General features: G+C 53.4%; 1 protein-coding gene across 3 annotated transcripts in view; it reads left to right on the top strand.

Moving 5' to 3' along the window:
• Nucleotides 1-2,881: 2,881 nt before the first annotated feature.
• Nucleotides 2,882-15,935, top strand: part of RSPO4 (R-spondin 4) — a 30,178-nt gene continuing 17,124 nt past the window's right edge. For all 3 annotated transcript variants that reach the window (XM_044984618.1, XM_044984619.1, XM_044984617.1), the window contains exon 1: nucleotides 2,882-3,314. In XM_044984618.1, the coding sequence (XP_044840553.1) occupies nucleotides 3,236-3,314 (79 nt within the window). In that variant the 5' untranslated portion in view covers nucleotides 2,882-3,235. The remainder of the gene's footprint in view (nucleotides 3,315-15,935) is intronic.

Genomic DNA, 15,935 nt, shown 5'->3' with positions numbered 1-15,935 from the left:
CAACTCTGGCTCAGGATCTACCCCATCCCTTGTAGAGCCCAGGGGGGTTTCCTCTCCAATCAGCCCCTCACATGCTGACGGTCTCTGATCCCCTTTAGCAGTCAGGCCTTTGAGGTCACTCCCTCCTCCAGGCCCCCTTACTGGAGTATGGGGGGTTCACCTCCTGCCCTTCCTTTGGGTTGCCCTTGTGTGAGTGACCCCGGCTCCTTCACCCCCTTTTCCAGTTTCTCTTCTGCCCCAGTATTCTCCACCTGGGCCCCACTTTCTTTGGCTTGTTGTTTTCTGTTTAGGGTTTTCTGTAGGGTGACCAGATGTCCCGGTTTTGGGGACTTTTTCTTATATAGGTGCCTGTCCCCCCCTTTCCCCGCCACCTGTCCTGTTTTTTCACAGGTGCTATCTGGTAACCCTAGATTTCTGGTATCTGCCCCTGTGGGCTCTGGGTCCCAGGCTTAATCCCAGCCCCTCTTTTACTCACCCCCCATCGAGGTTCCTTCCCCCACCCCACCTAACGGGAATGGGCTCCAATCAGTCCCCAAGACCACAGGATGGGGCAAGGTTTCCACTCCCCTGACCCTCTGGCATTGGAGCCTCCCGCGTACCTCCAACGGGTCTATTGTCACTGGAGAATTTTTTTTCTCCCTGTGTACACACTCCACGCACAGGGCTTCCCCCTCCTGAAATCACTGAAATTCTACCTGTCTGCTCCGCAAGAGCGAACAACCAGCCACTGAATCAATAACCCTCACCTCTGGCCTATATCCCACCCTTCCAGGGATTGTTTTCACACCCTTCCTAGATGTCTCCATCACCACAATCCAGCTGCAATATTCCCCCAGTCTGCATTCCGGGTAGTCCCGCTTAATGTGGCCTTTCCCCCTACCCTGGTAGCAGGTAATATCCTGGCTGGTCGAAGCGGCCTATTTTGCGTCTTGTCTTGAGGGATCCCATCTTCCCCTCCGCCCCCCGCTTCCCCTGGTGTGTGGGACAAGCTGCTTTCCTGGGAAAACCTGCCTCCAACACACTCCTCACCCAACTTTACCACTGCCTCCACCGTCACTGGTTGACGTCTCCTCACCTGGACTTTTGAGGTGTCTGGGAGGCTCTGCATGAATTGTTCTAATATCATGGCATCCATGATCTCTTCCACATGCTGCCCACTTGGCCTCAGCCATTGGTTGGCTCAGTCCTTCAACTTCTGCACAAATGCTCTGGGCCTGACCCCCTGAGTCTACCTGGCTGCCCTAAATTACTCTCTGTACCACTCAGCTGACAAGCCTACACGGTCTAATATTGACCTGCTCGTCACTCAGCGTAAGTGGCTTGTGCTTCTCTCACCAGACAAAGGGCTAGCCATAATCGTGTATCCCAGCCCGCACAAGCAGCAATTCTCCCAAAAGTCAGTAGGAATGTGTCAGGACCAGCCCCGGGGCCCATTTTACAGAGTCCTGACTTCCATTCCCACCGGCAGGACTTGCCACATTCTGTATTAACTGCTGCTGCACCTGGGTCTGCTCCTTCATGAATTCCTGAAACACCGGCTGTTGCTCCACCTGCCATCCCAGCAGAACTTGTTGCTTGGCCTGCTGGGTTTGCTGGAATGCCAGAAGTGTCCTCTGCATCTCCTGTTGCTCTACCAGCCGCCACGTCAGCTCCTCAGTCTTTTCCAACTTGGCCTCCCACATGCCGTCTCTCAAGCCTTTCTGGTTCTGGCTAACAAATGGTCCCCAGACAAGCCCCCACTTGTGAATGGGCTCCCACTTCCTCTCCAGGAAAACCCTGGCTTGGAAGCCCTCTTGGTGAATTACGCAGCACACAGATCCACCAAGGTAACTTCACCACATGTGCTTATTGTTTGTCTCCTTACGCTCCGGCTACAATACAAGCCTATAGCAGCAGTTCTGAGGCGCTCCCTCCTGTGCCCTGAATTAGCCTTGTACATTGCCTGCTTCCCTTCCTGGGTTCTCCCAGTGGTGAGCTAATTACCTCGTTAACTCACCAGGCTACCCGCAAGTCTAAGTGTTCCCATCTTCCTCCACATCCAGTGCCCTGGGTGTCCTAAGTGACCAGGGTGCTGACTTCTCTAGAGACCAATTTGAGCCTGTTAACAGCACCCTGTCACTGTTCCCAGTACAGCAAGGCCATAGTAAAAGCGACCCAGCCATCAGTCCTAGTGGTTAGCTCACACGGCCGTCCCACCAGTCAGGCTGTCAGCATTTAAACTGCTATTGCTGTCTAAACAATGCAGCCAAACAGCGTGCAAGGCCCAGAGCGAGCGGGACTGGCTGCGAAAGGGTTACGTGCTGGCAAACTCCAGTTCAGAGACAAGGTTCGACGAGACACATCTCAGGTTCTACAGCTCTCAGAGAAACCTTTATTAGCAGCTTGGAAAACGAGGCGCAGCAGCAGCTCTAAAGAGGATGGGGGGCAGATCCTCTAGGGGTGTAAATTGGCCCGGCTCCATTGCAGTCAGTGGAGTGACGGAGGTTTACTCCTGCTCTGGTTCTGGCTTTTAGCTATTGTACCCATTTGCTTTTGCCCCCAAGACACAGCAGATCTGTCATATGGAGTGTGGTTTAGTAAATTCAAGTGATTAATTTTCCCCTTCCTAGAAGAAAGTCTGGAGAGACCAAAGCTAAGTCTGACTAATTGACATGGGCTGGTCCGCCTTGTGAGGGGAGCACCGGGATTCAGGGAACGAGATGAAACAAAGCTTGCCGGCACAGGCAGGGTTAATTTGCTTGACTCCACCCAGAGTTTCTGAGCAGTGGGCTCCGCGTTGAACCTGAATTCTCAGGCCTGGCAGAGGTACAAGTGCTGTGCAGATGCACAGTGGGTCACTTCCCAGCTGAGGTGGAGCCTGGAGTGTTTCTGAGTGGTAAACTTCAGCCAATTTGTTTGCAAGTTGGTTTGTTGTTGTGGGATTTTTTGGAGGGGTGTGAGGGTGGGGGGTTGGGATCTGCATATAAAGGACGAGCTCCCTGGACCGGCCATCACTTCTGCGGCACCATGATCCCAGCAGTGGACTGAGCACCGCCCGGGTCTTCGATGCTCCATTCATGCCACCTTCCAGCTTTGCTGCGTGACTGCTTAAGCCACTCGTGGGATGCTGTGAGCTCTGCTTTCGCAAGGGCCACTTTCTCTCCCTGCCGCCCTCGCTCGGTCTGTATCCGACAGGAGGCACACCAGCCGCTTGGATGATCTGATTCCTTTCCTGCCCTAAATTACTCCTGCCCAGATGCAGTGGATACTTTTCATGTTGCTGTTATTCATCAACTCCATGGAAATGCGCATGCAGAACAGAAGGAAGAAACAAGGTACAGTACACACTGCAGTTCGCCTTTCTAGCTTGATAGCAACAGGCAGAGCTGCACTCGGGGAGGGCAGCCTGGGCTCAGAGAGAGCCCAAGCAACTGGAAGAATTGGCAGGTGGGCAAAAAAAAAATCGTCTGGCAACGTTATCGCCATAGGATGAGGGAGGAATGCGGGGGGCATGTTAGTCATGCCTGGAGCTGAGCCAGATGCTGTTATAGGGGACAGGGCACTGAGCAATGCAAAAGGAGAGACCAGGGTTAATTTACGACAGCAGACACAAACTTTGCCGTTTGATCCCCTGGTGTCCCCCTCATCGTTAGCTCGCTCTCGTCTGTACGGGGGGCGAATGCTTCCGCGCTGCGTGGCGCTGCGGTGGGGCTAGCTCAGCTGGGGTTTGCAAAAGTGCCGGGAGTGTTCTGTATATTGTCGAGCGGGTCATTCTGGGGAAGGGGGGATGGGTAATTTAGCTGACTGTCACCTGGAGAGCTTGTCCGAGGTAATGGCTTTGAGATAGTGCAGAACTGGCCGGTTTTCAGGGTGATTCCAAGTTTTGTGCAATACCTCGTCTCAAGAGTAGGGGAGCAATAGCTACCATGGCGGGTGCCCAGGCGAGTGGCTGTGCCATTGCAGAGCACTGGAATCCCGCGTACAGCAGATTGGCTGCCCAGCCTTTCCAGGGTCGATATTTCTGTTTGGGTGGGGAGGGCCAGAGCTCCTCACTAAACAGATTCAAACATTTTGGTCCAAATTCATCCTGGTGTCATCTCTGAGTCAACTGCACCAAGGGTAAGTTTGGCTCTTTGAGGTAAATTCTACTTTGGTGAACTTCCCTAGCCCGTTCCGCTAGCTGGGATTCATTGGGTGAAACAGACGTTTCATCCTGGCTTTGGGGACCACGAACCGACTGCTGTCTGAAGGCTCGGGCTTCGCTCTTCCCAGCTGCTGTTGCCAATAGGTCCCCCCATGAAAGAACAGACCTGCTCAGAGAGACCGTTCCTGCCGCAGCCCTCTCTGCACCACCTGGCTGAGGAGTGGCCTCCTTTGGCATCTTCTTTCTGCCTCCGCTGATGTCTAGCACTCACGTATGGTCAGAGCTAATGGCCAACACTGGGTGAAGATCATATTGCATCTGGCTCGAAGCAGGGCAGGAAGTGCTTCTCACCTGCACACAGGTAGCAAACTAGGGCCGTCAGGCAGATCAGTCTGAATTCTGCAGCCATCAGGACTGCCCCTGTTTTTATACCTTGCCCTGTGTCCTGAGCAACTCACTTTTGTAATCAGAGTCTGCTGGAGAAGTGACCAGTGTTAATGGGAAAAGGGCTACTCAATTGTCTCATGGGAGTCAAATCAATGTTCTCTGTTTTTATTGTGTGCTTTTGTAAAAGGTGTTGAGTTGACGGGTGGGTGTTCATTATGTGTTGTGCAAGACATATCCATTGCAAAGCCCTGTGATCGCACATGGCATGTGCCAACCATGCTGGAGGCATGTGCCAATGTTCTTCATGTTCTGAAGATTCAATACAAAAGGCCAGGTCCTCAGCTGGTGTAAATCCCTGGGGTTCCATGGAAATCAATGGGGTTGTGCTGATTTACATCAGCTGAGGATCTAGCCCACTGACTCTGCGGTGTAGATAAACAAATGGCGTCAGTTCATCTCGTATTTAAAATATTGCACAACTGACGAACACAACAACATGTCTAAGACAAATGGCCCCAAGGCTGCGCAGCCAAACAGTTCGCTGCACTGCTCATGGGAGAAACACAGGGAGTCCAGGGCTTTTGCTGCAGGGTCCGGTAATTGCCACTGGCTGCTCTCATCCTGTGATGGGGGGATAGGGATCCTGGAGTCTGGTCCAGTCTCAGTCTCTCCAATTGCCATTTTCTTTCATCCTTCAGCTGGTGTTGCTTGAAGCGCGTTCTGAGAGCCAGACAGTACCTTTGGGATTGTCTCTGGCTGCAGAGACTAACCAGATGCCAAACGTTTCCTCTGAGAGCAGGCAAGCACGCCTCTGGGATTCGGCATGAAGTCTGTTACAGGGGGCTTGTGAGGTAGGGTGACCAGACAGCAAACGTGAAAAATCGGGATGGGGTGTGGGGTAATAGGAGCCTATATAAGAAAGAGACCCAAAAATTGGGACTGTCCCTATAAAATCAGGACATCTGGTCACCCTATTGTGAGGCGCCAGCCTGTAAAGAGAATTTGCTTTAATCAAGAGAGGCAAAATATGGGGCCAGATACTGACCTCGGTTACACTAGTGCAAGTCTGGAGAAACCTCCTTAAATTCTACAGAGAAACTTCAAGCTTATATCAGCATAACTAAGGTTAGAATCTGGCTCATTGTCTGTGCTTGTGGGAGGGGGAGTTTTTGTAATGCTGAAAGGAGCTGGACTCCTGGGTTCTGTTCTGGCTCTGCCACTGACTATCTGCCTGCCTGTGGGCAAGTCACCTACCTGCCTCTGGGTCTGATTCAGATTTCACTGACATGGGTGTAAATCAGGAATTACTCTCTGCTTGTGTCAAGTATCAGCGGGGTGGCCGTGTTAGTCTGGATCTGTAAAAGCAGCAAAGAGTCCTGTGGCACCTTATAGACTAACAGACGTATTGGAGCATGAGCTTTTGTGGGTGAATATCCACTTGGTCGGATGCATGTCTCTGCTTGTGAATGGAGTTCCGGCAATGCCAAGCCACTTCATGGGAAAGCAGAGCCGTGGCTTGACAAACACAGGTGCCTTGGCTCCAGCCAACTTAGAAATAGCAAGACCTGATATAGTGAAACACCAGGGAGTGAAAGAAATATTTAAAAACAATCACTGATGATTCAGATGCCTGCGATTGCTCATGGGCCCAGGGTCCCCCTTATGGTCTCAGGGATTTGACCTTCAAACAGTTCTCAGTTATTGTCCACACTGTAGATTTAAACCTTCACAGAGCCATCAAAGAATGATAGCGTCAGCCAGGAGCTGTACAGTGGTCCAGCAAAGGGAATTTGGGGAACACCCCACAAGGAAATATCCTGGGGGACAAGGCGAGTTCTATACCCATGATGCCCAATTCCTCCTTTGGAGGCACGTTGGCTATTTATAGCTCAACTTTAAGCTACCACATGGCTCAGATATGTTCCCTGTTCAAGTTCTAGTAGCTCATAGGTTGCTTCACAGTGGTTGGTACAAATGGTTTTGGGTGGCATAAATTGAGCAGTGAATAGATTCTGAAGAACAGCTGCCCAAGACCGGAGCAGCAGGCCTATCGAGGGTCAGGACGGAAGTCCATTGGCGGAGTAGCAGAGCATGGGCAGCCCTTATGCACCTCTTCCCTTACATGAGGCCAGAGCTCTCGACCTCAAACACTAAGAGCCTGACCCAAAGTCTTTTGTGGCCAGTGAAACGACTCCCATTGAGCTCAGTTGGCTTCAGATCAGGCTTTACCTGCACACCCTGTCTTGTGTCTCCTAGACTCCTAGACTTTCAGGCCAGAGGGACAATCGTGATCATCTAGTCTGACTTCCTGCACATCACAGACAGACTCCTAACCTCTGGCTGAGGTCCTGAAGGCCTCCTATCATGGTTTAAAGACTTCAAGATACAGAGAATCCACCATTTACACTAGTTTAAACGTGCAAGTGACCCGGGCTCCATGCTGCAGAGGAAGGCAACCCCCCCATCCCCCCACCAGGGTCTCTGCCAATCAGACCTGGGGAAAATTCCTTCCCGACCCAGAATATGGCCATCAGTTGGACCCTGAGCATGTGGGCAAGACCCAGCTGTCAGACACCTGGGAAAGAATTCTCTGTCGTAACTCAGAGCCCTCCCTACCTGGTGTCCCATCTCTAGTCGCAGTTCAGCTCCATGCCACTGTAGGCAGTCTCATCACACCATCCCCTCCATAAACGAGGTTTTTTGCCCCCTCGGCTCCTCTGAGAAGGCTGTTCCAGAACGTCACTCCTCTGAGGGTAGATGGGTCAAGGTTCCTTTCCATCCCTCCCTCTGTGATCTTTACAGGTGAGAAAGTGAGTGATCGGCTGGGTGTGGCTCTGGCTTGGTTGTGTCATTGGCTCCCTCTGCTTGATGGAGTCACTGAGATCCTTTCTGCTCTTCTTCCTAGGGGCTCTTTTGCTGGACAGTTCCCCAGTAGCACAGAGCCGAGCAGAGGAGGTGCAGCAGCATGACCCTGGCTCCTGGATGTTAATACCGAGCCTGAAGTGTCTGTGGGAATAGGCCAGCCCCAGCTGATGGGATCTGACTGAGACCTGACCGAGAGAGAAGAGCAAAGACTTTTAGGCTTGTATGAATTGGTGCGTTAGCCACACAAAACTTCTCTTTGCTCTCTCAGCCAGCTCATGTACCAAACTGGGCTCCGCCCCAGCAAAGCACCTATGCTCCTGCTTAGCTTTCAGCATGTGAGTAGTCTCACTGAAGCATAGACTGTTCTCAGTGGTACCTGATGACAGAACAAGGAGTAATGGTCTCAAGTTGCAGTGGGGGAGGTTTAGGTTGGATATTAGGAAAAACTTTTTCACTCAGAGAGTGGTGAAGCACTGGAATGGGTTCCCTAGGGAGGTGGTGGAATCTCCTTCCTTAGAGGTTTTTAAGGTCAGGCTTGACAAAGCCCTGGCTGGGATGATTTAGTTGGGAATTGGTCCTGCTTTGAGCAGGGGGTTGCACTAGATACCTCCTGAGGTCCCTTCCAACCCTGATATTCTATGATTCTATGTGCTTAAGTGGTGTGCTGGATGGGAGCCAGAATTCCCGATGCACTCACAGTCTGCGAGTCAATCAGAACAAAGGCATAACTAAGTGCTACCTTGGGATTCTCGCGTCCCTTTTTCTCCTAGCATCATCAGCATCATCAGCATCAGTAAAAGAGCTATGGCCCACCTGCAAAATGTGGATCTGAGGGATTTGGGGTCTGGGGCTGTCATGATGGGACCTGTAAACTCCATGCACAGCTTGGGAGTGCTTGTGTCTGGGGGGTTGGATTGGGACCATCTCTAAGGACTCCACATATACAGGGCAGGTGAGAGGCGTGCAACATAAAATCAATACTTAAAACAACGTGTCTAATTACAATCGCTCCTTTTGGCATCAGTTATGTCTTTGCTGGCCTCACTCCCGCTCTCCCCTCTTCCACAAAACTAATCCTGTTTCACATACTCTCATGCTGGAGGTTTCTATGTCTAAGAACATATAGGAGTGGCCATATTGGGTCAGACCAAAGGTCCATCCAGCCCAGTATCCTGTCTTCTCTCAGTAACCAACGCCAGGTGCTCCAGAGGGAATGAACAGAACAGGGAATCCTAACGTGATCCATCTCCTGTCGCTCCTTCCCAGCTTCTGGCAAACAGAGGCTAGGGACACCATCCCTGCCCAGCCTGGCTAATAGCCACTGATGGACCTGTCCTCCATGAACTTATCTAGTTCTTTCTTGATTTTTTTTAAGGCTTCCTCCCATCATTATACGTGTGGTTCCCATTCATGTTGTCAGGGCTGGTGCACACCTCCCCCTCCCCACCTCGGTGCTTGGAAGGGACAGCGCTAACCAGTGCATCGCACTTGTTCTCCTGCTCGCTGTTGAAGTTACCAGTCTGGGCCTTGAGTTTGCTGCTCCATTCCCTTCCCTCTCCCCAAAATGTACACTCCCCTCTCCTCAGCTCTGGAGGTTTGGGTGAAATGGAACCTGACTCCCAAGCACCCTTGGTGCAAGGGACGACTGTGTGAACCCCACACCTTCCTGAATGGGCCCAGCCCTGCAGCCCTGGCTTAGGCAAAGCTCCCTCTGCAGTCTATGAGCCAGGGCTGCCTGACCAACACACTCCAAAACGTTCCCCACAGCTACAGAGTCTCACCAGTTTAGAGCCTGCACGAATCAGGTGTCCGGTGTAAATCAGGAGGAATTCCACTGAAGCCAGCAGAGTTACGCTGGTGTGAATGAGCCCAGGATCAGCACCAACACTCATGTTTTCTCGCCCTTCGTGTGACTTTAAGGGACGTGGCCAAACTCACCAAGCAGAGTGGGCCGGTGCCCAAAAGGCCGAGGGCTCGCAAACAGCCTGTGTGGGCTGCATGGGGGGATCCGTTACTCTAAGCTGCTTCTCTTACACTTTGAGCACAGCTAGACTTCGGCAAAGGAAACCGTTTTGTTTGTGATTTCTCCATGGCTAGGTCTATACTACAGGGTAGGGGTGTGGTTGGCCCCCCTCGTGTCGCTCTCACGGAACCAGCGTGAGTATAAATAGCCCAGATAGCAGCAGCGGGGGCCCGGCTGAGCTGGGCCGAGCACAAACCCACTGGTTTCAGGCCGGTTAGCATGCGGCACAGCTGGCCCTGCCGCCACGACACTCCCTGTGCTGCAGCTACACGGCTGTCTATACTCGTGCTAGCCCACTGAGAGCTAGTGCGAGCGTGTGTGCACGCTGGGCATGAGCCCCTGGGACAGGCATGGCCCTGCACTCCTGGCTTTGATCCCCCCAGTCTGTAACACCGCAGAGCACTGTATTTGTGCTTTATCAGCCATCACCCTCGTACAGCCCCGGGCAGCAATTCTACGGTGTTATACAATCATCAGAGAGGGGAGAGATTGCTCCAGGCAGAGATCTACCTGTACCCTGGCATGGCTCGGCTCGGCTTTCCTGGCACTTCCTTCTGGTGATTCTTTCCCATTCTGGCAGTTAATGGGCTAATTATCCCCTTAGCTCTGCCCCGCTCAGGCCGAACTAGTAATTAGCCACCCCTCCCCTCAATCAGGCCCTCTCCGGGGGAGCTAATTGGATTTACAGTAACCAGTGCTGGCTCAGCTTCTGGTTCTCAGCGCTCTGTCACACGCCCATGGCTCGTGGAGTAGACCTTGTCTGTTTCAGCTGGTGCCCACCCAAGCTAGGCCAGGAACTACAAACTTCTTTCAGCTGCTCTGCTCCCAGCTCCCAAACAAATTGTCGACAGAGAATGCAAAAAATATCATAAAAACCTAAAAGCGCAATAGACACTCGTAAATCCCTCGGCATTTCAGTGAAGTCCCTCCAGCTATAGCTAGGCACACAAATGTTGCAGGCATTTAGCAAATATGTAATGTTGACCATAACAACTTAATGGGTCCAAGGTGCATTATTAACTGGAGGGGAAAGCCAAGCCATATCGAATCCTCGTGGCCATAAATGAGCCTCCTCCCAGCACAGCGTGGTGCCACTTTGAGTCCTGGGATCTGAAAACGGGGCTGGGGGAGAAGGCAGGCAAGGCAAATGCCTCTGTGTAAAAGAACCAGGTACGGGAGCCAGGACAGATGCTGCTTTGGGGCAGTCAGCTGGAACGTGGCACCGGGAGGGAAGCAGCCCCAAAGGAAGCTGCCGGGTTCTCCCGGGGGCTGCTTCCCTCGCTGTCAGGCAGCGCACGCTGGTGTTTGTGCTGAAGGCAGCTGCTGAGGGTTCATCTCCCTCCTCCTCTCACTGAGCAACAGGAATTGCTAAATTGTTAACTGTACCTGGGGTTTCTCTATTGTCTTCAGAAACTTCTCCCAGACCCCCCACTCCCTCCAAATGCAATGGGGCCCGATTCCACCTCAGTTACACTGGTGTAAATCAGGAGTCAATCTACTGCAGTTAGTGGTGCTACCCTAGTGTAAGGGAGAGGAGACTCTTAGGGCTCCTTTCACGGGAGTGTCGCCAGCAGGCGTCCAGGAAGCAGTGGCTAGTATTTTTCGGCTCTGTTTGGTGGTCCTCACGTCTCAGTGGGTGCTGGGGATTTGGCATGAAAGGCCTGTGGCCGCTGCCAGCCCTAGCTTCGCACCTACAGAGTCCTTGGCATTTTCAAGGTGCCCCAGAACCATTGACTAATCACCTCCTGGCCTGGAAGAGCTAGAACCCTCCTGTTACAGAGGGGGGAGCTGAGCTGCAGAGAGTCGCCCAGCGCGTCAGCGGTTTGAACCCAGCGAGCGAGCGAGACTCTCCCGGGAGATGCTCCAACGCAAGCCAAGGCCGTGGGGCTGGGACTCAGGGAGTTCTGGATTCTGCCCCCAGCTGAGACCCACACAAGGGACCTTTTGGTAATACCTGCTTTTTGAAATCTGCTCTGCGGGAGGGGTGCCCAGGGCTCAGCTGGCTGCCAAGCCTGGGGATCCCCCCCCATCCTTGCTGTGACGCTCCGTCCCCCAGGCTCCGTGCGCCCTGTCTCCCTGACGGGGAAGGGCCGACACGCCGAGCCCAGGCAGTCACACAGCCATCAGGGCCTCCACCCACGGCCCACGCAGGAGCTGGAGTTTTCATGATGCCATGGGAAGTGCTCTGACTGGCCCTGACTTCTCTGTATCGGGCCCTCTAGCTTGCCCTGCAGCCCAGGACCAGGGGGCTGGGTGCCTGCAGTGCTGAGACTGCGAGATCAGGGACTCCCCGACCCAGCTGGGAGGGGAAGTGCACCCCCACCCCTCGGCCTCTCTCTCTTGCTGCCTCTTTTCCCCGAGTGGCTCATGATGCACAGAGCCAGCATGGCTAGGTGCTGCGTTGGAGAGTCTTCCAGTGCAGCGCCCTCTTCCCTGCCTCCCCCATGCGGGGGACTGTGGCCCCTTGCTCCTATGTGCTGCCTGCGTCCAGGAGCCACAGACTGCAGAGCTGCCCCCTAGGGAGAGATGGGAGGGGCTGTCCCACCGGGTGCATTCGAGCAATGGGCCCCTCTGCTGCACCTGCCTCCATCTGGGGGGGGTGACCCTGGCCTGAGGAGTGCGAGGCAGCGTGAGCTGAGCGTGGGAGCAAGTCTGATCACTGACACTCCAGCTGATGTCAGTGGGAGCTTGCAGGATCGGGGTCAGAGACCCCTTCCCCCACCAGGGCCAATCCCACCCCCTTTATCCCGGCAGGGAGCCCCCCGGTTGCACATCAGTTATCCCAGCTGTGTGGGCAAGGCAGGTTTCAACGTTAAAGGAGCTGCACCTTGCTGGGCCGCAGCATCCGCCCCCATTGACATGGCTGGGACTGAGCCGGCCTCTGATTAACGAGAGGCGCTTTCAGCAGCTGTCGCCCTGCGGGCGCACAGCACCCCCCTTGGTGGCGGTGGCTGGGCTGGCAGGGGGCGTCCTTCAGGTGGCACGAAACAGGAACCGAATCCTGGTCACATTCCATCTCCAGCCAGGACTGGCCCTACGATTTGGCCATCCCCAGTCAAATACAAGCAGAGCGGAAGCGTGGCCCAGCTGGAGGCGGATGGAACGTGGAAGAACCCAGGCTCGAAGCACTTTCACTCTTTGCTCTCCTCTGGCCGGGAGCTGGAGCGGGAGGGCTGCGTCGAGCCGGAGCAGTGGCCCAGTCAGTAAGAGGGGCTCGGTTTCTCGCTGCTTTTCCTCTCTCCACACTTACACAGATGCCAGCTGTAACGTAGGAACTGGTTGGGCTCCATTCAGAAGGTGGCGTCCCCCTCTTCAGTCAGGAGAACACAGGGAGCTGGACCGGGCAGCCTTCCCCAGCCCCACTCTGACCCTGCTCCTCTGCCTCAGCCCCCACTGCCCTCCCAGTCCTGAGACCCCCACGCAATGCTGCCGCTGCTCGGAGCATGAAGCCAGCCAGAGAACGGCGCACCTTCATTCCAGCCCCACCCTCCCGACCTGCACTACCCCCTGCTAATCCGGCCCTGGCTCGCAAAGTGATCTGCTGTAGCAATCCAGAGCTCGCCCACCTCCTGCTCTTCCAGCCCGGAGACACGCCAGAGCTGTACCTGTGTTCCTGGAGTTTAGCACAAATCCCGCAGTTCTAATCCCGCAGTCCCAGTCCTAACCAGAGCTTATCAGCCCAGATGTGTAACATGCCCCTGGGTATTCCAGCCGTGAGCCTGCCAATCATTCCAGCACTGCAGGTCTGTATGGCATCACCTCTTCCAGGCCTCAGCTTGCCCCGTGCAATGGTTGGCAGCAGGGCCATTCATTCAGCATCGTGGGTTGGCTTGAGATTTGTCTCCTTAGACTGACCTCACAACTCCCATCCTTTCAGGTATTGATAGCGGCTCCTGGATTTTCCACTCCATGCACCCCATGAAGTGGGTTCTAGCCCAGGGAAGCTTATGCCCTAATCAATGTGTTAGTCTCCAAGGTGCCACAAGGACTCCTCGTTGTTCTTGCTGATACAGACTAACATGGCTACCGCTTTGAAACCTCTCCACAAAGGGTTAAACTGAGAAGGGATCACAAGCCCATGAATGAACTTCCCTGTCCATTCAGTGCTTTTTAATACGCTGTGTTGAACAGGGGGAAAGTATCAGATTCTTACAGGAGACAGGGCCCTCCTGGATCCCCTTGTTTTAACCCATAACCCCACCCTGTCCACTGAGTACACAGCCACCAGCCAAACCCCAGAGCCTGCAGCACCAGGCGCCCCCACCCCGCCCCCATCCTGGGTGTAACTAGACTCTCTCTAAAGCCACTTACAGCAGCTCCTCTGCCCTGGCCGCTGAGAACGTGTCTGAGTGGACATGGCTCCTTGGAGGGGGCAGCGGGGCAGCCAAGCAACATCCCTCGTTGCCCAAGCCCAGCAGCACTTCTGGCAGCTGTAGCGCCGGGCTCGTCTGCTTGCACTGTAAGCGCTTTGGGCAGGGGCTGGGTTCTCCCTTGCGGGGGTACAGTAGCCAGCTGCAGTGACCATGGTTAATGAAGGACATAACCCCCACCCCCACCTGCTGTTGCTTTCCTGATACACTGTCCACCTGGTTAGTGCCCCACTCCTCGCTCTTGGGGCTGCTGGGGGCGGGGGAACCTGCATGATTCCCCTCTGTCATGATGCCCCTGCCAGGGACGCTCCACTGAGGGCCTGATCCAGTCAGCGGGAGTCACTGATCTCAGTGGGGTTTGGATGCGGCCCCGTGTGAGGATGGACTGGCGACAGGAAGCACGTGGGCTGCAGTATAACTGCTTTGGAGCAGATGCCTGTGCTGTTATTGCGAACTGGCCACTGCCCAGGAGATGGGGCCAGCTCTGGGATGCCAGCTGGCTGCAGGGGGGAAGGGGATGTTGTAATGGACAGTCACACACTGGTGTGTGGGGAGGTGAAGCTGGAGACAGAAGCCCCAGGGGTGCGCAGCTATTCGACTGTAAGTTCTTCGGGGTAGCGACCAGATCACGCTTAATCTTCCTATAGTGCCTGGACACTGGGGCCTGCATCCTGACAGAGGATGCCAGCGGCTATGGAAATCCGGGTAATAGATAATAATGGTGATAGGCTCAAGCTGCCAGCCCCACTCTGAGTGTGCAAACCCCTCTACGAAGTGGTTCTGGAGGAGGATTCCTTTCTCCCTTAACTGGGATGTGCTGTAAGCCGCTGGGAAACCCATATCAAAGTCCACCCTGGGGGGACGCAGCCCCTGCCTTAACGACCACCTCACAGCTTCCCAGGCTCTCCACAATGTTAAACCACGAGAGACTGGTCCCAGGTAGAGCAGCAACCTCTCCCAGGAGACCTGCTGGGGCATTCTGGACCCCCGCCTTAATGCACAGACAGGACACACCCACCGTTTGAGCACAATACTCTTCCCATTGCACAACGCTAGGTACTGCTTACGTAAAACCCCAGGCAACATGTAGATCATAATAAGCAATCAATTTGCAAACACCTAGAAGATAATAAGGTGATAAACTGTCAGCATGGATTTGTCAAGAACAAATCATGTCAAACCAACCTGACAGCTTTCTTTGACAGGATAACTTCCCCCGTCTTGTGGACGGGGGAAGCAGTAGACGTGATATATCTTGACTTTAGTAAAGCTTTTGATACTGTCTCACAAGATCTTCTCATAAATAAACTAGGGAAATGCAACCTAGATGGACCTACTACAAGGTGGGTGCAAAACTGGTTGGAAAATCATTCCCAGAGAGTAGTTATCAGTGGTTCACAGTCATGCTGGAAGAGCATAATGAGTGGGATCCCGCAGGGATCGGTTCTGGTCTGGTTCTTTCAATATCTTCATCAATTATTTAGATAATGGCATAGAGAGTACACTTATAAAGTTTGCGGACGATACCAAGCTGGGAGGGGTTGCAAGTGCTTTGGAGCATAGGATTAAAATTCAAAATGATCTGGACAAACTGGAGAAATGGTCTGAAGAAAATAGATGAAATTCAATAAGGACAAATGCAAAGTGCTCCACTTAGGAAGGAACAATCAGTTGCACACATACAGAATGGGAAATGGCCTAGGAAGGAGCACTGCGGAAAGGGATCTGGGGGTCACAGGGGACTACGAAGTAAATATGAGTCAACGGTGTAACGCTGTTGCAAAAAAACCCAAACATCATTCTGGGCTGTATTAGCAGGAGTGTTGTAAGCAAGACACAAGAAGTAATTCTTCCGCTCTACTCCGCGCTGATTAGGCCTCAGCTGGAGTATTGTGTCCAGTTCTGGGAGCCACGTTTCAGGAAAGATGTGGACAAATTGGAGAGAATCCAGAGAAGAGCAACAAAAATGATGAAAGGTCTAGAAAACATGAGCTATGAGGGAAGATTGAAAAAACTGGGTTTGTTTAGTCTGGAGAAGAGAGAACTGAGAGGGGACATGAGAACAGTTTTCAAGTACATAAAAGGTTGTTACAAGGAGGAGGGAGAAAAATTGTTCTTAACCTCTGAGGACAGGACAAGAAGCAATGGGCTTAAATTGCAGCCAGGG

This window comes from Mauremys mutica, chromosome 13, assembly GCF_020497125.1.
Source record: "Mauremys mutica isolate MM-2020 ecotype Southern chromosome 13, ASM2049712v1, whole genome shotgun sequence".
NCBI classification, from domain to species: domain Eukaryota; kingdom Metazoa; phylum Chordata; order Testudines; family Geoemydidae; genus Mauremys; species Mauremys mutica.
The sequence above is the reverse complement of the archived record's forward strand: the minus strand, read 5'-3'. Positions and strand labels throughout refer to the sequence as shown.